Below are 26,647 nucleotides of genomic sequence, written 5' to 3'. Positions count from 1 at the left end.
CAGACGGCTCGCATTTATTTACATTACTGTAGCATTCCCACGGGGCTTCATTACAAATGTAGCCAAAGCGGAAGTGCCTTAAACCTGCAAGAGGCGACTCCACTGGCTGCAAAAAGAAGTCTTGATTGTATGGAAGTCAATGGGAAAATGAATGTACTTCTCACTTGATTTATGATGACCGCAGTAAACACTTTCCTAATGAGTTTACGCTCTCAATTGCTAGTTTTAAGTCTTCTTCAATACAGCATGAATTTGTAATTTATGGCCCCATTTAGAGTCAAACAACAAGGCAGACTGGTTTGGGGGCGTGATTGACAGGTCGCCTGCCCAGTGATCGCGCAGCCCGCCGCTCGCGGTCAAATAGCAGCCGGCGCTGTGTCTCTTCTCGTCCATATTCACCTCACTTCTGCCTCCAAATAACCAAGACGGTGGCGACGGTGAAAATGCCAACTCGAGGCTTCAAAACGGGAGTCCACAAACCAGTGGGTGACATCACGGTAGCTACGTCCATATTTACTGTCTATGAGCATTCCAATATTCATCTTCCTTCCCCCCTGTAGATCTGAGACTAAACGTGTCAGGGTGGGACGGAGATCCACACTACTAAACGGCCTTCGCCCAACCGCACACACATAACAGAGAGAGAAGCAGCTGACAAAGAGGCATCAAATCATCTTAGAAGTACAGTACCTACCTTACGAAGTAATACAAACACACAAATGCAATTATACGCACATGCACACTCACACGCACATGCACACGCACGCACACGCACACACACACACACACACTCAGAATGACCCTTTGCTGTAGTGTTTCTTTCCATCCCTATAGAGAGGGGAAGCACAGCATCTGTCATTACCCGTCTTGTCTTTCAGTCAGACTCGCAACACCCACATCATAATAACACATCGCATCAAAGCAGTAGGCCTGACTGGAGAGGGCAGATGTAGTCATCATCAGCATACATAGAGGCAATCTAGTACATGTCAAAGACAACCGGTTCACACTCCTGTCTGAGCTTTCATCTGCCACCCTGCTACACATTCAAAGGGAAAGTGATTTGGCCTTCTTCTGTTATCATTTAGTTGCCCCTTGAATAACGGACATTTTCCGTCACCCTCAGACGAAATCGCGCAGGCCTTTGAGCACGAGTGTAAATCTATTTTATGTCAACGCACGATCACTCTCTCTCTGCGCAGTGAGTGAATATACTGTAATATCATGGATTACTTTTGAGTGAAAATTTCATTTCCAGTTTGTACTTATTCCCGCGAACATTTCACCCCTTTTGTAGTCCACTGAGCCAAGGACATTGACGCTGTCATCTCGCCGCAGTCAAAGAAACCCTTTCATAATGTCCTTTTCACAGAGAGTGAATCTATTACTGGTGATGAGGGAGAGGAGAGAGAGCGCCGTGAGGGGCGGGTCACATCCCACTTATACACTCATCTGGTAGCAAACAGCAGTCACCACGAAGGATGAATCCTAATGTGTCCCTCCTTTTTCTTTATTTTTCTCTATCAAGTTTTCCCCACAGATTTTTCTCCCATTTTCTCCCCAATCGTCCTTGGCCAATTCCCCTCTGCTGTCCCAGTCGTTGCTCCACCCGCTCTGCCGATCTGGGGAGAGCCGTAGACTAGCACATGCTTCCTCTGATACATGTGCAGTCAACAGCCCGCTTTTTTTTAACCTGACAGTTTCACCGGCAGGACGTAGCGCTTGGGAGGATCACGCTATCCCCCCCAGTTCCCCTCCCCCGAGCAGGTGCCCCGACCGACCAGAGGAGGCGCTAGTGCAGCAACCAGGACTCATAGCCCACTGGCTTCCCACCCACACACACACGGCCAATTGTGTCTGTAAGAACTTCTGACCAAGCTGGAGGTACCGCTCCCGGGAATTGTACCCGAGTCTCCGCCACGTGGTCGTAGGCGAGTGCTTTTACCTCTACACACCCAGATGCTTCTATTTTTATCATTTGAAATGTTTACTCTCTGAATGACATCAAAGCAAAAATGACAAAATCTCCTGTTCATTCATACTACAGCAGTGTTTCCCCTAGAAAAATGTTCAGGCCTGGACGGATTTCGAAACATCCCCTGACCGCAACGGTGGGGGCCCTCGCTGGCGACGCAAAACTTTTAGCTAACCTGTTCGCATCTATGTTCACAATGGCGTCCCAAGTATCATCATACTCTTATGGGATGCGATGCGAACAGTTGTATTATGGGATGTGCGTTTCCCAGGCAACGACACATGTTGACACGTTTTGGAACAGCACCGCACGCTGGCACGATGCTCTTAAAAGCAAAATGCTTATTGTTTTGAATGATTTGGCATCTTCTGTTACTGTCAACACTGTCAACACCAGTATTGTTGTATTGCAATAATATGGCATAAAGGTTTATTGAAATTTTGGGCAGAGCAGGAAAAAAAAACGAAGAAAAATTCCTGGCCTGGCGGGGGCGTCGTTGGCCTGGCAGGCCCGCCAGGCCTGTAGCATGGTAGGGGAAACACTGCTACAGTACATCAGCAGCACCTCAAAGACATACTGTTATGAATTAAAACTTGTCGTGACTGTTTAGGATGTGCATTTGTCATGCTGCTGCAAAATGACACAATAAAGTAGCAGGTGTTGTCTGTGTGTATTTTGATTGATTGATTAAGTGATCGATGTGTGCAACAGTGTAGCACACATGCATCAAACAGCCCCATGCTCCTCTGAGGAAACACAAAGATTGTGATCAGCTGGGGCATCTTTTGAAGAAAAGCGGTGATGGTGCAGGGAACCATCTGGTTCCCTGCACCATCAAGAATCACCAAAAGAATATCTCTCATTGTCTTTCTGGCTCCAGCTGACACGCGAGGACCAGCTGACACGCGAGGATCAGCTGGACGCATTCAATGACTCCGCTGAATTAAAGCTCTTTTTGGTAGTGCCACATGTGTAAAGAGGGAACCACGCTGCCTTTTACTAACGCTCTGAAACGTGTCTCTGTGTCTGTTCCTCGGCAGGGTGAAGTTGAAAGAGGGGGTGACGTTTCTGGGGGCTCGGCCCAGCAACCCCACCCAGTGGATGGTCAGCCAGGACGTGAGGAGCGAGGGCCACCGAGTGGTCACCCTCCACTGCCGCAGGAAAGAGTCCGGCTACGATCAAAGGTTAGTTAGCACACAACTTGCTTCCCTTCCAAGGAAGACATCTTTTTGGGAGACCTTACTAGTTAACTGATGAAAGCACAGACACCAAAATCATCCATGTGGCCGTGGTAGATCTGTTCCATGCAAACACTTCCACACTATGTTGTTGAACGGTGGTAATGATGATCAGCATTATCCAAAGTAAGCACGGGTGTGTGGCCTGCAGATTCATATATTTTAAAGTTTTAATATCATTAACACAATATAGCTGATATAGCCTACTATAGACTCCTACTAGAGAATGAGGAAAACTCTGTCCTTTTGTCCTAATCCATTTATCTCCCCAACGGGTCGGCCAATCAATCTCAGACTGCACGTGGGCATTGAGCATTGGCATAGGCAGGGACTGACGAAGCGGATTTTTCCATTTTCCCAACTTTATTTTGGGAAAGTCTGCATGGTGTTGTGGTGCCGTGTGCAGTGCACATCCCTGGGTATTGACTAGTCAGGGTTTATTTGTGACTCCAGGTGAGCTGGTGTCATTCTTGTTGACACTGGCATATTCGATCTGCCATTTTACACTATGAAAGAGGACCACAATGGGAATACAGTAAGTCCTCGGACTTTCTTGTGTTTGTTTTAATCCTCGACAGCTTATTTTTATAAGCTGCCGATATTTTTATATCATATTTTGTGTAAATTTGCTCCTACTTAAAACTGCCAGACTTGGCAGTATATCATTTGAGATTACCTACCATTGAGCTTTAGCGATACTGCAAGGGCTCAGTCCTTTTTTTTCTTTTTCTTTCTGAGAAAATGTGAGTCACCCACTGTTACTCAGCACATGTGCCTCTCACTCCTGCTCATCAGGACCCAGAGCGCCGCCCTGCTGGTTTTTATTCTAGCCATCTAATCAGGGACTGTTTTACACCTGGGATTCAAAGGTGAATGCAAGTACGTGTAACTCGCTGATAGGATAGAACACCAGCAGCTCTTTAGTCCAGGACCACGACTGAGAACCACTGAGCTAAAGAGTTACCATGGAGCACTGGAGCGAATGATCCGTTGGCCAAAGGGCCACTCTCCCCCCCGGTGTATTCCTTTAACAATACCATCATTTCTTATAAGTGCCGCCGCTAAATGCGGAACTGGCATTTCACAGGAGATACACAGCGGTTGAAATGCACTTTGGGAATGGCTAACTGATGTTCAAATGACACTTGAATAAGCACCATGGGGTATGTCTCTGGAGACTGCTGTGGGGAGGAAAAGGTTAATAGACCATTGCAATATCCTATATTCCCTCTTCACTTTCTCCTCCTCTGCCTGTCTCGCCTTCGCCATTAGCATATTTATTTGCTCGTCTGCCATATAGCCTTAAAGTTGTTTTGGTCATTTCCTATCTGTATGCACGTCCTTAAACTCATCTTAAAGTTGTTTTGGTCATTTCCTATCTGTATGCACGTCCTTCCACTAATCTGGCAGATAGCGAAGTGATTGGCAGCATTGGAAAAAAGGTTGCTGTGTTAATTAAACGCAGATTGAAGGCCTTTGTGCATTTTAATGGTTTTTCCTCCGCGGATCAGGAAGTAGTTTTAATAACTCTAACTTTCTAGTGACAGGTGTAATTTTATGGATTAGAGACTGATTTGGGGATTGGGAAGCTCTATTTATTTGCTCCTTTTCCTTCGTTTCACTTGGCCAATTAGCTCGATTTTTTGGTCTTCTGAATATTGATGTGATCGCTACGCTGTATACTTACATTAAGTCAAATTCCTCATATGTAATCTGATTACCTACTGTGGCAATGAAAGTGATTCTGATTCTAAGGACGCTGAAGACTTGAGGTTGTAACTGCAACTTTGCACTCAAAGTGCTGTGGGGTTATTTACGTATGTAATTTGAATTGTCAGTTCAGTAATCTGTTGTACAGTACATGCTGTAATTAGTGTATACAATAACAGACATAATGGTAGTGTAACAACTATAAACCTACATGCTGCACATAAAACAAAGATAACTGTGATTGCCTTTGGATTGCCATCGTTGTAAAATGAGAAAATGTTGCATTGATTGGTGATACTAAAACTATGTCTCATAATTCATGGCCCAATATTACAATATTACATTTTATGAGCAAGACTAGTAGCTCAATTGTTGCATGCTGGATGTTGATTGTTATAATACTCAAATCTTAATGTCAGGTTTGATGGTTTCACATTTTCTTTTTTTTTCTTTTAGCTTTATTTGACTTCATAAGCAGTTAATTATAAGTATCAGCTGCTGCGGGAATTCATACTGTAGTCCCTTTTGCATTTTCTGACCCTCCATTCACTTCCATTATGTTTTGAGAGCCTAGTCTTAAAATCATGCTGTTTATAGCCTGTAGGAAACTATGCACTATTGCATCTCAAGCACCAGAATGTGTTTGCTCCATGGAGTCATTTGTTACTTAGCGAGCTCATCCCACATCAAGCACATCAAATAAACAATACGTTATTCATTCATTTATGAACATCAACCCTCAGCTGGAAACCACCCTTGTTCTCAGGTTCCTTGTTGCTTTACAGAACCTCAAACTTTTGAGGCATGATTTGAGAGTAGCTTCTCATAATGTAACTTTAGAAAATGAGGCTGAGTGCCAATCGTGACTCTGGATCTCTGTGGCAGCTGATGTCAGCAGTTTGCTGAACTCCCATGGAAATAAATGCATGTTAAAAACTGAAACATTACACCGGGGATGGAATTCCGCTTTAAGATCCAAAGAAACGACTTTGTGCAAAGATGCTGGCCAATTTCAAGTTGTCCAAGTTTAACTCTTGAGTCTTGACCTTTAATCATAATGTGCCCCTGGCCTGCAGTATCTAATGCACTCTGCTGCAGCAAGCTGAACAACCTAAAGAGGAGCTTTCAGCAAACTGCAGCAGTGAGCAGCAAAACTTAGCAGCTGGCTCCTCCTCCCCTCTGGAGCCAGTCTCACTCCTTATGCGGCTATTATTCCCTCTGCTCTGGCTCACCACCTCACCTTCTCTATCATACACATGTGTAAGAGCTGTGGTGAAGATCCTGTGCTCTGGCTCACCACCTCACCTTCTCTATCATACACATGTATATAAGAGCTGTGGTGAAGATCCTGTGCTCTGGCTCACCACCTAACCTTCTCTATCATACACATGTATATAAGAGCTGATCCTCTTCTCTGGCTCACCACCTCACCTTCTCTATCATACACATGTATATAAGAGCTGTAGTGAAGATCCTGTGCTCTGGCTCACCACCTCACCTTCTCTATCATACACATGTGTAAGAGCTGTGGTGAAGATCCTGTGCTCTGGCTCACCACCTCACCTTCTCTATCATACACATGTGTATAAGAGCTGTGGTGAAGATCCTGTGCTCTGGCTCACCACCTCACCTTCTCTACCATACACATGTATATAAGAGCTGATCCTCTTCTCTGGCTCACCACCTCACCTTCTCTATCATACACATGTATATAAGAGCTGTGGTGAAGATCATGTGCTCTGGCTCACCACCTCACCTTCTCTATCATACACATGTATACAGTATAAGAGCTGTGGTGAAGATCCTGTGCTCTGGCTCACCACCTCACCTTCTCTATCATACACATGTGTAAGAGCTGTGCTGAAGATCCCTTTTTATTAATTTCAATGACAAGAGATGCAGCATATTTAGTCTAATCCCTGCTGTTTGGGCCATGTACGATGGACTGCTAGTTAATCCCCCGGCCCAGCTGTCAAAGTCACTTCAGAGAGAAGACCAAAGACGCCCCACGATGCCTATACAATAGATTACAATGGTCCACTTTTTCTCCTGTGCCTCGTCCTCCGCGCTGCGAGTTATTTTAATGCAGCTCCTCTGGAAGGGGATTAGACCTACTGTAGCCATCTCATCTGTTGAGCTGTCATCTTGTTTTTCAGACTCACTCTGATGTTTCCACTCTCAGCCCCACCTCCTCTCCCTCTCCTTCCTCTTTGCTCGCTCGTGGAGGATGGGAGGATGTAGGTGGGTGAATAATGCTGTAGGTCAAACCATTATGGATCTCATTTGCTTCTCTATGTCTTCTTCTCGCCAGCAGGGTAAACTTGATTACCTGTGCGTGTTGTTGTTGCCTATATGCTACACAACCCGTAGCTCCGGGCTTATGATGTGTGCACTGCAAGGGCCAGTCTTATTTGACCAGCTAGATTTGGTTTAACTTGGATCTGTATGACTTGTAGATGCAAAGGAAGAGCTTTCGGGGTTTGGTTTAGATTGATGTGCCATGGGCTAAACAAACAAGGATTGAACATGTTGAATCTGACCAAACATCTCCAAACGAGGACAGACAGCCATGGCACACCAAACACACATCTGTGTCTGTCCGTGTTTGTTGTTGAATGTTTGATTGGTGTGCCATGGGCTTTAAACTGAAAACGCTTGTCTTACAGCTGCTGTTATTTCAAGATCCCAGATGTACACTCAGCTGGGAGGCTCCATATAGGTCGGACATACAATATAAGAGGAGATGCAAAAAACAACAAGTCTATAAATATGAAACATAGCATACAGTACAATAAACAGAAAACACACAAGAGCAACAGGAATATAAATATGAAATAGAGTCAGAAGGAAAAAAAAACAATGAAAAGAAACAATAGCAAATAGCAGTGCATGGTGCTACGATTGCTTAGGTGCAAGAGGTACAGTAAGAGGGCAGTTGTATGCTTATGCATCATAATATTGCACTCGGTCAAATATTATTCTATTCTATTCTGTTATGATATTTAAAGTAGGTAGCTTTTTATTGTGGATTCTGAATGCATTGGACATTGTTTGTGATTTTAAGCAAATGATTTTTGAAATGTTACTGGCAAAGAAATTCTGAAGTCTGCCGGATTTATCTACCATGATATTTTAAAGGGGTAATGGCACGCTCCGTTCTTTGACAGACTGTAGTCAAAGAAGGTGCTACAGTACGTCAAAGAAATCACAGTGAGCGCCTATAGAAAAAGCACAAAACTGTTAGGCAGAGTACACCTGATATTGGCTGCAGGGCACTCTGGTAGATTGAAAAGTTCACTTTGTCACCATTAAAGGCGAGCGCGAGCCCATTCAAAACAAAAGCCATCCTGCTCCCTCAGCATGTCATGAGCCATAAGTGGTGGCCTCAGTGGAAGTGGCATGTCTGCAGCGTGGTCGATCATTAAGACTGTCTGGCTGCAGATGGATCTCCGCTGTGTGCCACCACTTCATTTATCCCTCACAGCCAGCAGAGGGACAGCAAGCCACACTGACACACATACATACACACACACACACACACACACACACACACACACACACACACACGGATGCACACAGACGCACACCCACAGCGGTTGAGTTGAGTACACAGAGTAGCAGGGCAGGTTGGGGGTTGAGCATTAGGATTTATTTTATTGCTTACATTATTTTATTTTGTCACACTTCAATTCAAACAGCCTCATCACTGTCGATCCTCACACTGTGTGACTTAAATCTATCTGCTTAAACTTGTGGAAAAGGTCATTACAAAAGTATGTTCATTTGCTTTTAAAGACGCGTGACTTTAAAACCAGTTTGGTCAGTGAGCGGTTAGGACCTCAGTGGGACAGAAATCACACACGAAATAAGGAGTGCGATTTGGCAGGGACCTCACAATTTGTCAAGATTTTCAACTCTGTAATAAGAACCTCTAAAAGCATAATTGTTTTCGGTTTGACATTTACTGCAATGTTTTCTTGTGCCTGAAATAATTTGTACAGTCCTCAAGGCCCCCCAAAATTCTTAACTCTATTTTGAAGTGGCTGTATTATTATTTTATGTGATACATTTATGGCCCGGTGGCTCAGTTAGCGCTGCTGCCTCACAGCAAGAAGGTCCCCTTTCGAACCCAGGTCCTTTCTTTGTGGAGTTTGCATGTTCTCCCCGTGTTCGTGTGGGTTTCCTCTGGGTGCTCTGGTTTCCTCCCACCATCAAAGACATGTATGTTAGGGTTACTACCTCTTTTTTTTTGCTGTGCATTGTATTCCAAAAGTGAGCACGCACTTTTCAGGATAGATTTACCTTTACAATCACCCCAAGTCGCCTACATGGACATTTGATAGAGTACACAGACATCACCGCACTACTGATTTGATTTAAAGCTTGATTTAAAATGAGGTGCTAAACAATCTTGATTTTTGCATGAATCAAGTGTTTTCCTGCGACGTTACTTTGCAGTGCAGCAGTCCTGACAAGGAGCCACACACTGTAGGCTTTAAGGCCGTATATATTCTGCATAAATCACAGACGAAATGAAACGGCCCAATTACATTAGGGCCAAACAGGACTGTTAACGTGACAGTCTTAATGCTAACACCCTTAATAATGAATCAGCCCTATTCCCGATGGCCTGCTTTACGGTAAACACTCTCTCCAGAGCCTCAGTGGCGGGCCTGCACCCATACACAACTGTGTGTCCACACTGCTCACTCTCTGTGCTTGTCTCTTAATAAAGTGATGACGTGCGATCAATGCTTGTGCGAACACTGTCTGGAACACAGAGAGTGTTGTTAGGTTCGTTAATGTAAAGATGAGGAGAAAGGGAACATTCAAATGGGATGTAATAGAGAGGGATATGTAGCTTGGCTTCCTTTATCAGGAGCGCAGCAGAGATGTGGCATATTCAGCGTCTCCCCGGGACAGCCAGCTGATTACAGCAGTCGGCCCAGATTACATCTGACCGCTCGGACTGCTCCTCCACTGCCAAGGAAACAATACGGGGAAGTCAAGTGCCAGCGCACAGCTCTCTGTACTTTTCCCAATACACCAATCAGAACGCAATAACACACCATGGGGGCAGACGTCATCAAATGACAGAGGACTGAATTAATCAACGTAACCCTGGTAAAAAAAAGAAAGAAAGAAAAAGAAAAATTAAATTATATATATATATACATATATATATATATATATGTATGGGTCCCTTGACCCATACATAATATATATATATATATTCGGTCAAATCAGAATTCATTTGTGGCCAGCACCATGTGGTAAATATGTGGCAGGCAGGCAGTGATGTGCGCCAGAGCAGAGACAGATTGAGGCTTGCATGTTGCCCAGCGAGTTCATGTGTTTCAGATTTATAAAGGTTTATGAGTGAATATCCTGCTCTTAGAGGTTAATCCCCCAGAGGATTAGAATGTGGTCACCAGTGTTGGGAGTGTGTTGCGTCACTATTAGAGTTTTTTGTATTAACAAGTAGCACATTTATTTTTCACTTGGTATAACCAGGTAGTAGTTAAGGTGCTACTCCGTAGGTCAATATACATTTATAATAGGCTATAATTTATTTTATTTCTTCCCCTCTCTTTCCTTCTCATCAGTTTCATGCTTTATTTGAAAATATGGTTCTCCATTTCAACAGAGTGTGTGGATTTGTTTGTCAGTTTATCAGTTCTTGTTTTGTGTAATGGATTGTCTTATCACATACTGTAGTGACGCAAAACGTGACTTACAGACAGACAGACAGACAGACACACACACACACACACACACACACACACACACACACACACACCGCCACCCGCCCGCCCGTCCACCTAGGCAATTTTATTATAAGGATGAGTTACTTGGAATAGCATTCCCCAGTACTGATGGCCACACATGAGCAGTGTTTACAGATTACTACCTACATAAAATAAAAATCAGTAACGTAATATGAATATATAATTCCAATTGACTAACTTCATCTCATTAGTTTTAGTTACTTTTTGATTATTTTGGCCGCACAATTTATGAAATATGGAGTTAAATGACTAATATGATAATTTTTAATATTATGTTTGTATGATGTGTCATTCTTTCAAGTTAAAATATTTGCCTATAAATGATCAAAGTTGACCCCCCCCCCCCTTCAAACACATCAATTATCACTTATCTTATCCACCATATCTGAAATCTGATGTTTTTTCTAGTACAGTAAATGTAACTGATTACAGTAACCATTTTTGTAATCAGATTATTATAGCATGATACATGTAATCTGTTGCTTCTCCACTCTGTTTGATCTAATTAGAGTAGACAAAGGGATAGAAGAGACCAGCTCCTCCCTGCCTCTAGTCTAGATCCTCCCTCTGAAGGATCAGGAGCTTTTGGGTTTTGTTTTCAAAATGCTGCAGTATGAAACAAAAAGGCACAAATAAGCACAGCATGGTCGCCATAAGCCTGCATGGATTTATTCCTCAATGCACTCATGCACATAATTATGGCCACATCCCTTAGCGGACGTGCTTCCTTGTGTTTTCCCGAAAAGACAAACACAATTTGGTTTAAATTAGACCTGTGGTGAGAGCAAGATTGTTGTTTTGGAATAAAGTGACTGCAATGTGCTGTGTTCACCACAGGCAGCACTTAGGCGGAGAGCCAAAGAGGGCTGAGATGTAAACACGCCACACACACACACTGGTCATTTCTCCTCTAATTGCATCCTTGTAGTATCCATTGAAGGAGTACTCAGCGTGCATTGCATTGTGCTTTGAGTTTCTCTCGTTCCGTTTTCCCTTTTATGAACGAGAAGAGACAACAGTGCACTGTGAATGACCTCCGCCCGTCTTCTATACCGCCATTCAAATTGCACTCAAATCCTCCACGCTGGGCTTTTTGTCTGTACATTTATCTACTGGAAAAGGCAAAAAGGAACCATGGCCTTCAGTTGGTTCCAATTAACCTCAATTCAGCCTGGCCTTGGAGATGATTGGCTTTCATACCATAGAGTATTTCACTTCAAGAGACGGCCGGCCTGGCACCACAGCTGTCTCACTCCTCTAACCTGCTGGCACCACAGCTGTCTCACTCCTCTAACCTGCTGGCACCACAGCTGTCTCACTCCTCTAACCTGCTGGCACCACAGCTGTCTCACTCCTCTAACCTGCTGGCACCACAGCTGTCTCACTCCTCTAACCTGCTGGCACCACAGCTGTCTCACTCCTCTAACCTGCTGGCACCACAGCTGTCTCACTCCTCTAACCTGCTGGCACCACAGCTGTCTCACTCCTCTAACCTGCTGGCACCACAGCTGTCTCACTCCTCTAACCTGCTGGCACCACAGCTGTCTCACTCCTCTAACCTGGGCAGCAGACATATTTAACTATTTGCCTATTAAGAGAGGGCTTGGCCCTGGGCTCTTGGGAACAGTATAGAAGCATTGGGAAGTATTGGGAGAGATAAATACAGGAAGCGGTGTGTGTGCAGACAGGAAAATAGGCATATCTCCTGCTGTGAGTATTGAAGGACGCAGCACATGGAACACAAAGCGGCAGCTCTCCTTTGAGTCAGTAACTCGCAGAATCAATCAAGCAGATGAGAACTAGAGGGAGAATAATGGACTGTGGTGGTTTTCGATGAAAGGAAACGCACAGGCACCAGTCAGATCCTCTTGTCTGCGGTACAGTGCTGCAACGCTAAGAGTGACAGGCAATCGTTGGCGCCCTTCTATTATCACTAGGCATCTCGCATGCTACACGTGCGAGATTCCTAGGCTCGCCCGCTACGCGGGCTCGGCCGCCATGCAACTCATCATCAGTGATGTCATAAGATGATTTTGCTCTTAAGACATCACTATGACATCAGTGCCTATGGCATCATTAGTGATGTCATAAGATGATATTGCTCTTATGACATCACTATCGTTACATGTTACTACAGCTCAGCGCCGTTCAGCAGCTCTTTACCTTACTCGTTACAAGTTACTACAGCTCAGCGCCTGTTCAGCAGCTCTTTACCTTACTCTTTACTCGTTACTGCAGCCCAGCACCTGTTCAACAGCTCTTTAGCTTACTCGTTACTCGTTACTGCAACCCAGCACCTGTTCAACAGCTCTTTACCTTACTCGTTACACGTTACTGCAAACCAGCACCTGTTCAGCAGCTCTTTACCTTACTCGTTACACGTTACTGCAGCCCAGCACCTGTTCAACAGCTCTTTACCTTACTCGTTACACGTTACTGCAAACCAGCACCTGTTCAACAGCTCTTTACCTTACTCGTTACTCGTTACTGCAGCCCAGCACCTGTTCAGCAGCTCTTTACCTTACTCGTTACACGTTACTGCAACCCAGCACCTGTTCAGCAGCTCTTTACCTTACTCGTTACACGTTACTGCAACCCAGCACCTGTTCAGCAGCTCTTTACCTTACTCGTTACTCGTTACTGCAGCCCAGCACCTGTTCAGCAGCTCTTTACCTTACTCGTTACACGTTACTGCAACCCAGCACCTGTTCAGCAGCTCTTTACCTTACTCGTTACACGTTACTGCAGCCCAGCACCTGTTCAACAGCTCTTTACCTTACTCGTTACACGTTACTGCAGCCCAGCACCTGTTCAACAGCTCTTTACCTTACTCGTTACACGTTACTGCAGCCCAGCACCTGTTCAACAGCTCTTTACCTTACTCGTTACTCGTTACTGCAACCCAGCACCTGTTCAGCAGCTCTTTACCTTACTCGTTACACGTTACTGCAGCCCAGCACCTGTTCAACAGCTCTTTACCTTACTCGTTACACGTTACTGCAGCCCAGCACCTGTTCAACAGCTCTTTACCTTACTCGTTACTCGTTACTGCAGCCCAGCACCTGTTCAACAGCTCTTTACCTTACTCGTCGTTACTCGTTACTGCAGCCCAGCACCTGTTCAACAGCTCTTTACCTTACTGGTTACAAGTTACTCGTTACAGCAGCTGCAGCGCCTGTTCAGCAGCTCTTTACCAGCTCTGACATGCAATCAGGCGGCACGCAGCTCAGCCGGCCACAGGGGTATCAGAAGCTGCACCCTGAGCACCTCACCACGGCACAGCCACCACATATGTTCACACCTCCAGATGAGATGCCACAGCTTGTACATGTCACCCCCCTCCACCTAGAGCATGCAACCCACACACACACACACACACACACACACACACACACACACACACACACAGAGCAGAGATACACACTGTACACAAAAAGGGGACGTAATACATTCCCACACACGTCTGAACAGACGTTTGGTACGCCGAGGCCATACTGAAGCATAAAGCGGTTGGCGGAGGTCACATTGAAAAGGCGACCAAGGCAGCTCCATAATTAAGTAATGGTTGAGTGCCAAGAGCGTATTTTGGGGATTCGCTGCCATTTGAAGACCCCAATGGCTCTTCTGTCAGTGAAGAAGACATGGCTCCTTCATGTTCTGAGAGACACTCAGCCTTTTCACTCACCCTCTCAATTATGGGATCTCTCTCACTCCTCTCATCAGATGCTGCCTGGCACAGATCAGACAGGCAGGCTCTGCTCTGCTGTTAACGGCCAATTACTGTAGACTGGCTGCATTGTCCTTATTTGCCACTGACCTGATTGGGACAACGCGTGCTCTAGGGATGTCACGATAGAATGTCTGACTTTGATACCGATACCCGGGAGAAATAGCCATACTAAATATCAATACCATTTAGCGGGGGGGGGGGGGGGGCAAATGGCAAATGCAGGTCTGTTGAAACTCAGTGTTGTGATCCGTTGTTCCGTCGATTTATGCTGCCTTGTCGAAAACTGCTTGTGCTACCCTATCGAAAAATGCTACCTTATCTGTAAAGGGGAGACTCGTGGGTACGCATAGAACCCATTTCCATTCAGATAGCTTGAGGTGAGAGGTCAAGGGACCCATTTGAAAATAGTTTTTCCCTATCCACCTTATTTTTCAATGCCTCACTGTAAAAAATAATTGTGGGTACAAGTTCCGGTTTAACATGACTTATTGTTGCAGCTTGCCATTTCCTAAAATGGTATTCTACTTGATTTGAAAAGATCTGCACTCCCTTGTACCCTGGCTGAATTGAACATAACTTGGCCAATAAGTATGTAACATACCAAATAAAACAAACAGTAATGTCTTTATTTGATGTAGAATGCAGAGGACATGTAACTGTTTTGTTAAACTCGCGTTCCAGGAATATTGTATTTACTGCGCTGCTCTAAAATAACGTTAGTGGCGCGCGGCTCAGAGAGCCTGTTCGTCCTAGAAGCCACTCGCTTTGCGCCAGAACACAATCGATTTGGGGGTGGAACACGCCAGGATTGGCCAACGCCAACGCCAGTGCCCAGAACTGTCGAATCAAATCATGGACAGAGATGCTATGGCCTGCCTCCCAGTATTCTCAGTGTGCAAAGATAGATAGATAGAACGTTAGAAATATAGCCAGCCACGTTATAAACAACTAACCAACGCTGATGGGTCCATATGGAAACGGTTTTGCCCGAAATGGTTAAAAGTTATATCAATTTGGTCATTCAGTGGCGTTTTACTGCCATGTAACATAACTAACTAGCGGCTAATATTAGCCACAGTAGGCGATTACCCATGAATGCACTGCGCTCTTAAAGGGATATTTATCGACGAGATTTTTGCCAAGCTGGACCTGATTAGTGATTTGCTCCGTTCGGAAGCCGTTAGTTTTTGTCAAGTTAAAACCACAGACTGTAAAACAGTCTATTACACCGGAAGCGGAAGAAGCACCCATCAGGCATCATGGCAGCTAGAAATAAGGTGGATAGCTAAAATTTTGCGTAACTTCCCGACAAGCTAGCATGACATGGTACCAATGGATAGGTAATTTAGTTTCATATGAGAGCAGACTGTCCACCTAGAGCCTGCAACACACACATTCACACACACACACACACACACACACACACACACACACACACACACACACACACACACACACACACACACACACCTACACACACACACACACACACACACACAGAGCAGAGATACACACCTACTGTACACAAGGAGTGTATAGTAATGCATTCCCACACACGTCTGAACAGACGTTTGGTAAGCCGAGGCCATACTGAAGCATGGAGAGCCGTCGGCGGTGGGTGGAGGTCACATTGAGAAGGCGGCCAAAGCAGCTCCATAATTAAGCAATGGTTGAGTGCCAAGACCGTATTTTCATGATTCGCTGTCAGTGACGGCGAAGACATCACTTCTTCATGTTCTGACACGGACGCAGACTTTTCAGTCCCCCACTCACTCCGTCATTAGGGGATCTGACATCTCTCAGCTTCTCAAGCCACAGTCACAGTGAGCAACGTTGGGAATGCTGCGTTGAATATGTAAATGTGTGCCATTAAGGCTCTCTCTCTTTTAATTAGTCTTCAGATTTCATGACTGAGTGCTTCCAATTATGGATCAATGTCTCATTTCTGCACGTGGGCCCCTGGGTGTGTGGAGGCACTTTTTCCCTTACAAAATGCTTTATAATTTCTCCGCTGCCAAGACTGCTCGCATCACACTCCCTTACTGCTGATCAATGAGAATTTCTGCTGCTGTAGGGCTACTGATATATGTGTCTATTATGTGCGCTGGTCAGAATTCGTTTTATTTTATTATTATTATTTTTTTAACACCATCAGATTTCTACAAATATACAAGTTGATTTATGGAATTGCCTGTCTGAATTTGCCTAGTGTGTGTGTGTGTGTGTGTGTGTGTGGGTGTGGTGTGTGTGTGTGTGTGTGTGTGTGTGTGTGTGTGTGTGTGTCTGTGTGTGTGTGTGTGTGTGTCTGTGTGTCTGTGTGTGTGTGTGTCTGTGTGTGTGTGTCTGTGTGTCTGTGTGTGTGTGTGTGTGTGTGTGTGTGTGTGTGTGTGTGTGTGTCTGTCTGTGTGTGTGTGTCTGTGTGTCTGTGTGTGTGTGTGTGGCGGGGAATGGGGCTGATGTAAGTGTAATTGCTGTGGTAGTAATTTAGCACCGAGCTCATTAACGGGTGCGTGGTGGGGGGAGCTAAATTCTGCTTAATACTTAAATGGACTCCTGACACGGGGGGGAGTGTGCTGGGGAGGAGGTGCTGGTAGAGTGCTGAGAGACTGTAAAATGCCACTCCAGTGTGTTTGAAAATGGCCATCTGGGTCCATAGGTGCAGTTCCTAGTGCCCACAAAAGGTGTTACGGGTTTTATGAATCCAAATGGTTTACTAATCTTACTAAAGAGACTGGGGGGTTTGACTATAGTGCAGAAACTGTGCCTATCTGGTGGCTGCTGTTAATCGACTTGTGATCGTCAACATGTGCAACAGTACTTGTGTGCAGCGTTGGGTTTTAGAAGGCTGTATATACAGTGGTTCCCAACTTCCCACACTCTTTTGTCTTATGTACCCCTTGAGCTTTTTGCCATGCCAATGCCAATAGTACCCCCTCACTCATGCGTGTCGATGATTCTCCTAAATTTGTTCGATTAAACTCATATTAAACTTTTAGTAGGCAACACATCTGATTATTAAATGGAAATCATTTGAATGACTCCCCTTTAATACAATTCTGACAGTTTTCAATTGGAAAAAAGTTGTCAGTTTTATAATGAGATGGACCTATGCAATTATTTGAAATTGTTTTTTTGATCATTTTGGAAATAAAATGTAATACACCCTTTTCACAGAGGGCATTTTGTGTCGAATTGGCAGGGTAAACACAGGTGCAAGCAACACACTAATGAGGGTTTCCAAATTCCAATCATGGATGTTGACAAGTGTAGTCGCAGACTGTAGTTCAATCATGGAAGACCAAATAAGGCATTAATAGAGCACCCCATGCTGTCATAACCCAAATGACATCATAAATGACATCATAAATGACATCATAAATGCCCTTCTCCCAAATGACATCAGTTATGACATCATAAATGACATCAGTTATGACATCATAAATGCCCTTCTCCTGGTACTATATAAAGCCCCATCACCACAGCTTAAATCACACTTGTGCAGTCATCACTCACCTTGTGTCAGCATCACGCATTCATCCAGCATCTCCAGAGCAAAAAGCTTCATCCCACCACCTCCCCAGATCACCACCGGGGGGATGTCCTATCTCATACAGCACTGACGCCCCTCTCTCATAAGCAAGAGGAGCGTCACATCATGGAGTCATACGCCATACTCAAACTGTCTATTCTGATTCAATAAAGTTTGTTAAAATTATATTACGAGTCTCTCATGATTGAACCCTCATTAGTGTTTTATTTGCACCTGTGTGTTTACCCTGCCTTTTCGACACAAAATGGCCCCCGTCAAAAGGGTCTATCCCCAATCTTTCCAAGTACCCCTTGCAAGCTGCTCAGGTACCCCTAAGGGTAGGCTACACATACCCCTGGTTGGGAATCACTGCAGTAGACCTTCAGCATGCACCTGTGCTGTCAAGGAAAACTTCAAAAATATAGAGCATAATGAAGTTAAATGGATTCCCCCCCCAATCTACAGAGTGTATTATAAGCTATTATTCTCATCCACAGTCCATATATACAATATCAATATCAGCGAGTCTGTAATCAGATAACTGTGTTTTCACAATATTGGGCAGTTAAATCATCACCGCATCATTCAAAGTGGACGCAAATTGACCATTTTGATGACAACGCAGCCATTGAACTGACTGCTGACGCATTAGCATTAGCCTGACATGTAGAAGCAATCATTTGTATAATCGGCCTTGAATTTGCAAGCGAGTGTAAGAATAGCGGAAGCAAAGAGTTGTTTCTATAGCGTTTCAGATGTACTAATCCTCTCCTCAGCACACCTGGTAAGCAGTCTTTAGTAACAGGTGCGTGCGAGAAGCGAGGGAGGCTAAAGGCGATTGTCAACATGTGCAGGAGAAGCCGGTGTGTGTGTGTGTGTGTGTGTGTGTGTATGTGTGTGCCTGTGTGTGTGTGTGTGTGTGTGTATGTGTGTGTGTGTGTGTGTGTGTGTGTGTGTGTGTGTGTGTGTGTGTGTGTGCCTGTGTGTGTGTGTGTGTGTGTGTGTGTGTGTGTGTGTGTGTATGTGTGTGCCTGTGTGTGTGTGTGTGTGTGTGTGTGTGTGTGTGTCTGTGTATGTGTGTGCCTGTGTGTGTGTGTGTGTGTGTGTGTGTGTGTGTGTGTGTGTGTGTGTGTGTGTGTGTGTATGTGTGTGCCTGTGTGCCTGTGTGTGTGTGTGTGTGTGTGTGTGTGTGTGTGTGTGTGTGTGTGTGTGTGTGTGTGTGTGTGTGTGTGTGTGTGTGTGTGTGTGTGTGCGCGTGCGCGTGTGCGTGTTTTGCATTCATTTGCGAGTCGCTGAATCAACAGCCAGGATCTCTCCAGGACTCCTAAGAAGGTGGGAGTTGCGGAGTTGACTCTTTTGCAGACGACTTTCCGTCACTTCTACCTCGCACACCTCGGGGCTGTGGGACACTGCATTAAGGCTGCGACGCACAAGGCAATCACGCTCTCACTCAGCCTGCCTCCGCAGCACTTCCTCGCCACTAATTCCACCCTAATGATCACAAATGGCGAGGTGTCTAGGTATGTTTCTAAGAGAGACAGCGTAGATTTATATACATTTAAGTGTGTGACTGTGTGTGTGTGTGTGTGCGTGTGTGTGTGTGTGTGTGTGTGTGTGTGTGTGTGTGTGTGTGTGTGTGCGTGCGCGCGGCATTTCCTTAATGTTAATGCACCAAAAATAGGAATAAATAAACAAATACAAATTGTTAACAAGTCCAGAATCTCGAGTCCGAGTCGAGTCTGTAGTCTTTTGAGGATGAGTCTCAAGTCACTGTGTGTGTGACTTTAGTGCGACTTGAGTCCAAGTCCCCATCTCTGGTGTGTGTGTGTGTGTGTGTGTGTGTGTGTGTGTGTGTGTGTGTGTGTGTGTGTGTGTGTGTGTGTGTGCGCGCTACTATAGCCAAAGGTCTTGTCTTCTGTCAACACTTGAGGTTGAATGCCTTCTGCTTGGTTCTTTGCACTGCTTCTCATCAGATCCTGCCTGGCACAGAGCAGACTCCTCTCATCAGATGCTGCCTGGCGCAGATCAGACTCTGCTGTTAATGGCAAATTAGACTTCTGGCTGCGTTGTCCTTATTTGCCATTGACTTGATTGGGACAACACATGCTCTACTGTAGCGTTGTTCACGATACTAGAATTTCTCATTTCGATACGATACCAAGGAAATTTTCGATACTCAATGCCATTTCCGATACTGCAGGTGGGATAATATGAGAGTGCGTCAAGAGGCATAAAACTAAACGAAGACAGATGGGCGGACAGACGCACGCTTCTCCATCATTTAGGCCCGATAAAACTCATTACAAACTTTGCACTTACACAGCAGATTACCCATGCTCTAGTCATCAGCCTATCAGAACACTTTCAGCTTGTTGAAGTAACAGATACCCCACCAATGATAGGGAGGGAAAAAGCAGTACTGTTGCAAATGAGTATTGTATCATATTCAAATGTTATACTTTTGACAACCTTAGCAGGCTCTAATACTGAGATCAAAAGCTGATTCCATCCCTGGTTCTTTCACCTTTTGCATCTCGGGGAGCCAGAACTGACCCTCTTTGCATCGTACGGGTGGGGCGGTTCGGTTGCCACTGAAGCCCAGGTTGTGATAGAGTAGGCGGGCCGCTGATCAGACACCCTGGGCCCCTCTGCTCAATGGCTCTTGTGTGTTCTCTCCAGGTTCTGTTGCCATGCCGACGGGCAGAGCTGAAAAGGGCCCGGGGTTTTTGTGGGTCTTTAAGGAGTTTGGTGGAGGACAGGCACTCCCACTGTCACAGCGCTTCCAGGTGCAAGGGCAGGCCCCGCACACTCGCATGATGTCACCCGCACATCACCCACACCTGGGGGAAGGATCAGTTTATCTGCACAGGCATCAGCAGCACTGCCCCAGGGCTCAGTGTCTGCTGCCCCCTAGTGTGCGGATGAGTTATCTGTCTGCAGGGCATCTGGTGGTTTACGTCTCTTATCTTATCCCCCCCCCCCTCCTCCTGCTTCGATGTGAGGGGATTTTTGAGTGGGGAAAAAGGAGCAATTTGCGATATTGCAATTAGCTTTTGAGATAGATTCACTATGAATGAGACTGGTCTAGTGCAGCTGACTGGGGAAGTGATGTGTGATGCAAAGAGGTCCGAGGGCACCGGCGATGATAACTACCATCATTAGGGATCCATTACACCATGGAGCCCACTTGAGTTGATGGACTCTAACGATGTTGCACTGTAGAAAAGCATTTAGTTTTGATTAGACAATTGTTGGCATGGAGCATTTCATTAACTCCCAGATGAGGTTTTGTTGTCTGGGAATTGATATGTCGCCATTTGTGCCGAGGGCCGGCACACCGACCGCACCGCGCCGTGGTCCCTCTGCAAAGCACGCCGCGGTCCCCCTGCAAAGCACGCCGTGGTCCCCCTGCAAAGCACGCCGCGGTCCCCCTGCAAAGAACGCCGCGGTCCCCCTGCAAAGCACGCCGCGGTCCCCCTGCAAAGCGTGTGTGGACTGGAGCAGGGAACCGATATAATAATGGGATTCCCCCTCCTGACACTCCTCTACCCTTTAAATCCACCAAGCCTCTCCTCTCTTGCCTTTCTATTCGCCATGCAGTATCCCCCCCGGACAAATTGACTTTTCACTAGCCTGACTGTGTTGCTGTTTCCACTGTCTCGCCGCAGGATTTGATTAAACAATACAATCTCCCCGCTCGACAGAAAGTCTCTCAGCTCATGCGAGGCTGCCTCCTTACAAAGTCTATAGTAGCTCTCTCCAAATATTCCCTTTTCATGAATGCGGATGAACCCTGGATGCAGTGGTGCCGCTTACATTAGATTTTGCTGTTGTTTTTTTTACTTTCGTATTTCAGGCGATACACCAGCTGAAACATGTCCGTGGAAGTGACAGTATAAGCGCTTTGTAAAAGCATGGGTGTAAGTAAAGAAACTGCAAGAACTCCCCTTGCGTGTCCCTGTGTCCAAATTCAAGGCATAGATGGCAATGTTTAGATAAAAACACATGTAGATACAGTAGACTATTTTATTCTTTTCCCCCGTGTGCGATAGGCCATGTTCACATTACAGGCAAATCCATTTGCTGCTAAAGTCATTAATCATCATTATCTTGATTGGTTGCCCAAATCTGATTTGGGAGTGTGTCTGCACTGCCACAAATCTGATTTGGGCAAGTCGGATCTGTGTGTCCAGATAGAATGAGCCAACATACAATGTTTCTGGCAGTGTTTGCATGTCTGCTCTCTGGTCTTCAAGTCCCCACCCCCTGCAAAAGACTCTCAAATCTGATTTGGGTGATCAGCGCGTCCACACTGAAGTCACATCAATCGAAAGCAGATTGGAAACTACCTCCATATGTGGTTTGGGACAAGTGACACAAATCAGACTTGGAGCGTCCAGACTCATAAAACCAATCTGGATAGAATCATTAATAGGTCATTAAAGTTAACAAATCAGAGTTGGCCTCCTAGTCTGAACATGGCCTTAGTCATGTCGTGTGTGACAGACATGACTTGGGGATGGGGAGTGAGTGAGCCAGACCAGCTTAGGAGACCGAGCAATGAGCGTGTGTGGGAGTTGCATATTTGACCAGTTAGCTGATGAATGCCGCAGAGCACTGTTAGGCTAATCGGAGATTTGATCCCCTTCTTGGGTTTGATACACACAAGCCACAAGCCTTTGCTTTGTCCCCACGGTTCATTAGAATTGTATAATTAATAGTACTCAGCGCTTTCTTTGTGTGCCGCGTTAGAAAGTGATGAAGAACAAATTATTCATTTATAAAAACGAAATTTGATGCATATTAAAAGTGGGTTTTTAATTCAGGCACTGTACGTTATTCAAAAAATCTAATTGGCAAATCTTTTTGTACATGTTCCAGGAGAATAAGATGAATGGAAATGAGTTTTTCAGACTACATTTCTTGTTCAGCGGAAAGTACATGGCGGTTTGATATTGAACACCTGTTTCTTTCGCAAACATGTCTTAACTGTAATTATATCATGCAGCAGCCAGGTAGACAATAATGAACTGCAGACACTCCTGCAAAACACACACACACTTGATTTTAAAGGCTGCGGTTAGTCGGTTATGGTTACACGTAAGTCATTTGAGCCATTTCCATTGTGACGCAGGCAGCCAAAAGAAATAAAAGCTTGAACTCTGGACTTGCTTCAGGGGTAATTTCAAAGTTCAGATTTCGCCAACAGAATACGATAGCACTTAGAGACTTTGAGGCGTTTTTTTTTGTTTTTTTTTGTATTCCTGTAGAGGCTACAAAGTGTACTGGACATGCTCAGTAAATTATTTGATGGCCTTGCATTTTAGAATGCACTTGAGAACAATTTGTGCATGCCAAAAATGTGAAATGTGTTTATGGATTCATGCTGAAATGAAAAATGCATTGTAGCAGAAGGTTTTGTATCCGTCACACTTAACAGAGAGCTTCTTATAACGTCCCAGTTTGCTATTTCTTCTATTGTTATTCGGCGAGGTTAGAGTGATCCAAATGAACGGCGCTTGACACGCCATAAATCAAAGGTATTGGTTTAGTATCTTGCAGGAAATGATAGCAACATGAGGGATGCTCTGGCCCGCGTGATCCTATCACCAGCTTTTCATTGCAGCCTTCATGTAGGAAATACTTTGACACGTTTGAAATGCAGGGTTCCTGTTCGCACGTAGGCATACAAACACACATACACACAACAGCACACACACACACACACACACACACACACACACACACAGACACTCAAAAACACGCACACACACACACATGCATTGCATGCATAATAAGCCCACGTGCCCAACACAAACGCATGTCCGCAGTCAGCTTGCATTCAAATTTAATGCTGCGTTCATGTGCTCCTCGGATGCTCTGATTTTCCGACTTGGCAAGTCGTTCTTCCAACGTCGGTGTGTTCATGTGCTTGTGGTGTCGGAGTGATCAGAATGTGGAAACCAAATCGGGGGGTTAATGCTAACTTTTCTAAATAATCTAGGTCACTCTACGTGGTCAGCAACTAATGTTAATACATATATTACAAATGACATCTGAGCAAGTTTCTTACCATCAACAAAGCATCTACCGTACTTTCGTCCGCCATGTTTCTGCGTATATGTCGTCAAGTCGAGTTTCCGAGTTGTTGTTTCCGACTTGAGCGTCCGTTCGTGAATTTTCCCAGTCGGAATCTCTCTCTTTTTTTTTTCAAGATCATTCTGACGCCACATGAATGCAGCAATACTAATGTAAAATTGGTGCTGTTCTGAATGTCACATTGACAAGTTAATGTTGGGTGCTGCTGCATGGTGGCTGTGGGCTGCCATCAAGTAGCACTTTGTAGAGAAGGGTTCTTATACTTCTACATCCTGGAGAGGATAGAAGCAGCTCTCACAGGCTGCGGTGGGTGGGGGGGGGGGGGGGGGGGAATCCTCCAATTTGGATGTTTTCCTTACTTACTTTCTTACATAAAGTGAAATTTTCTGTTGAGCCGGTTTCATGACTGTTGCACAAATGGAAAGCTGCCCTCCTGTATAATCACACGGTGTTTGTGAGAAAGTAACAACATTTTCCTTGCCAAAATAGTGCAGACACATTTTTTTTAAAGTGTTATCTCCATCGTTGTCGTTGTTTATATGTTGTTTGTGTTCCCGTCTAGTACATCCAGCCTCCTCTTCTCCAGCTTTATCTTAACCGGCCTGTGTTTGAGGGATTTCTCTCTCTTTACACAGGATCTATCCATCTCCCCTGTGGCCACGCGGCACAGTATATATCTCACTGCATAACCATGAACCTCCCAAAGCCACGGAGGCAGCTGCACCTCGCTGACATTTATCACTATTATTCTCCTTCCTGTCTTGCCTTTATTTCACAGTGTTTCGGGGGGCGAGTTTACACCTTCTTTTTTCCTCCTCTCCTGTCGCTATCTCTCTGTTCTATTCCGGACAGGCACAATTGAAAAACCCCGTTGGGTATAACCCTCTGAGGGGGCTTTTGCTCCCCCTACTCCCCCGTACCCCCTTTACCTTTGCTCTATCTCGCTCCCGCGTCCCCCCCCCCTCCCCCTCCTCGCCTCGCGTGTCGTTTCACAGGAACACAGCGCACTGGGAAGGCCTCTTTAGAGTATAAAGGCACTAATGGAATTACCATACCTGCTTTTGTGCTCCAGTTTCCTCTGCTTTACTTTGACACAAGTTTGAATTGTCTTCACCTCAGCTGTCTACTTACTTAGTGACTCAAAGCCCTCCACATGTGTGTAAGTATCCATGGAAATGGTGGCTGTATGTAGGGCTGTATGTAGGGCTGTATGTAGGGCTGTATGGTGGGCTGTATGTAGGGCTGTATGTAGGGCTGTATGTATGTAGGGCTGTATGGTGGGCTGTATGTAGGGCTGTATGTAGGGCTGTATGTATGTAGGGCTGTATGTAGGGCTGTATGGTGGGCTGTATGTAGGGCTGTATGTAGGGCTGTATGTACAGTATGTAGGGCTGTATGTACGGCTGTATGGTGGGCTGTATGTAGAGCTGTATGTAGGGCCGTATGTAGGGCCGTATGTAGGGCTGTATGTAGGGCTGTATGTAGGGCTGTATGTATGTAGGGCTGTATGTACGGCTGTATGGTGGGCTGTATGTAGGGCTGTATGTAGGGCTGTATGTAGGGCTGTATGTAGGGCCGTATGTAGGGCTGTATGTAGGGCTGTATGTAGGCCCGTATGTAGGGCCGTATGTAGGGCCGTATGTAGGGCTGTATGTAGGGCTGTATGTAGGGCTGTATGTATGTAGGGCTGTATGTACGGCTGTATGGTGGGCTGTATGTAGGGCTGTATGTAGGGCTGTATGTAGGGCTGTATGTATGTAGGGCTGTATGTAGGGCTGTATGTAGGGCTGTATGGTGGGCGTCTGGGTAAAAGCACTCGTGCCGCGGAGACCCGGGTTCAATTCCCGGCAGCGGTACTTGCGGCTTGGTCAGACACTCCTACAGACACAATTAGCCGTGTCTGTGGATGGGAAGCCGGTGGGTCCTGGTTGCCGCACCTGGGCACCTCCTCTGGTCGGTTGGGGCGCCTGTTTGTGTGGGAGGGGGACTGCGGGGAATAGGGTCAGCCTCCCACGCACACACTACGTCCTGCTGGTGAAATTCCTCACTGTCAGGGCTCTCCCCAGATCGACAGAGGAGGTGGAGCAAGACTGGGCCAGCATTGACCAAGTACAGTACAATATTGTGGAGAAAATGGGAGAAAAATCGAGAGAGAAAAAAGTGATTAAATGTTTTTACAATACCAGTACCAATACCCTTAAAGTGATACCAATACGAATAGAGACTTCATTTGATCCATAGGCATACTTTTGAACGTTTTGGTGGCACCTCGGCATGCTGAACTGCCAACTCCGTTACATACACCGCGCTCGACTTCACCACCACAGACTGTATGGGCTGTAGCTGCTGCGGTAGTGAGCCAATCACATCGCAAAAACGAAGAACGGTTGCCGTGATTGAAACGAAGAACGCTTACCGTGATTGGCTGCGAGCAAAACCATACAGATCTGTGTACAAAAATGATTGAATGCAGGCATCGTTTGACTGGAGAAGTTTCGATACTACTTGTAACTGGGCTATTTCAGTACATTACCTTAAAGGTATCGAGTACCAGCCCTAGAGCTGTATGCATGTATA

At 45.4% G+C, this 26,647-nt stretch overlaps 1 protein-coding gene across 1 annotated transcript in view; it reads left to right on the top strand.

Annotated features, from left to right (window-relative positions):
* The window catches only part of LOC310783206 (transmembrane protein 132C), a gene marked incomplete at both ends in the record, with an annotated part of 167,185 nt that overhangs the window by 85,549 nt on the left and 54,989 nt on the right, over positions 1–26,647 (top strand). Inside the window, one exon of the mRNA XM_083644007.1 lies at positions 3,016–3,159. Coding sequence (XP_083500133.1) covers positions 3,016–3,159 — 144 coding nt within the window. The remainder of the gene's footprint in view (positions 1–3,015; positions 3,160–26,647) is intronic.

This window comes from Poromitra crassiceps, assembly GCF_964638095.1.
Source record: "Poromitra crassiceps genome assembly, chromosome: 10".
Taxonomy (NCBI): Eukaryota; Metazoa; Chordata; class Actinopteri; order Beryciformes; family Melamphaidae; genus Poromitra; species Poromitra crassiceps.
Note: the sequence above shows the minus strand (reverse complement) of the source record. Positions and strands in the feature narration are given on the sequence as shown.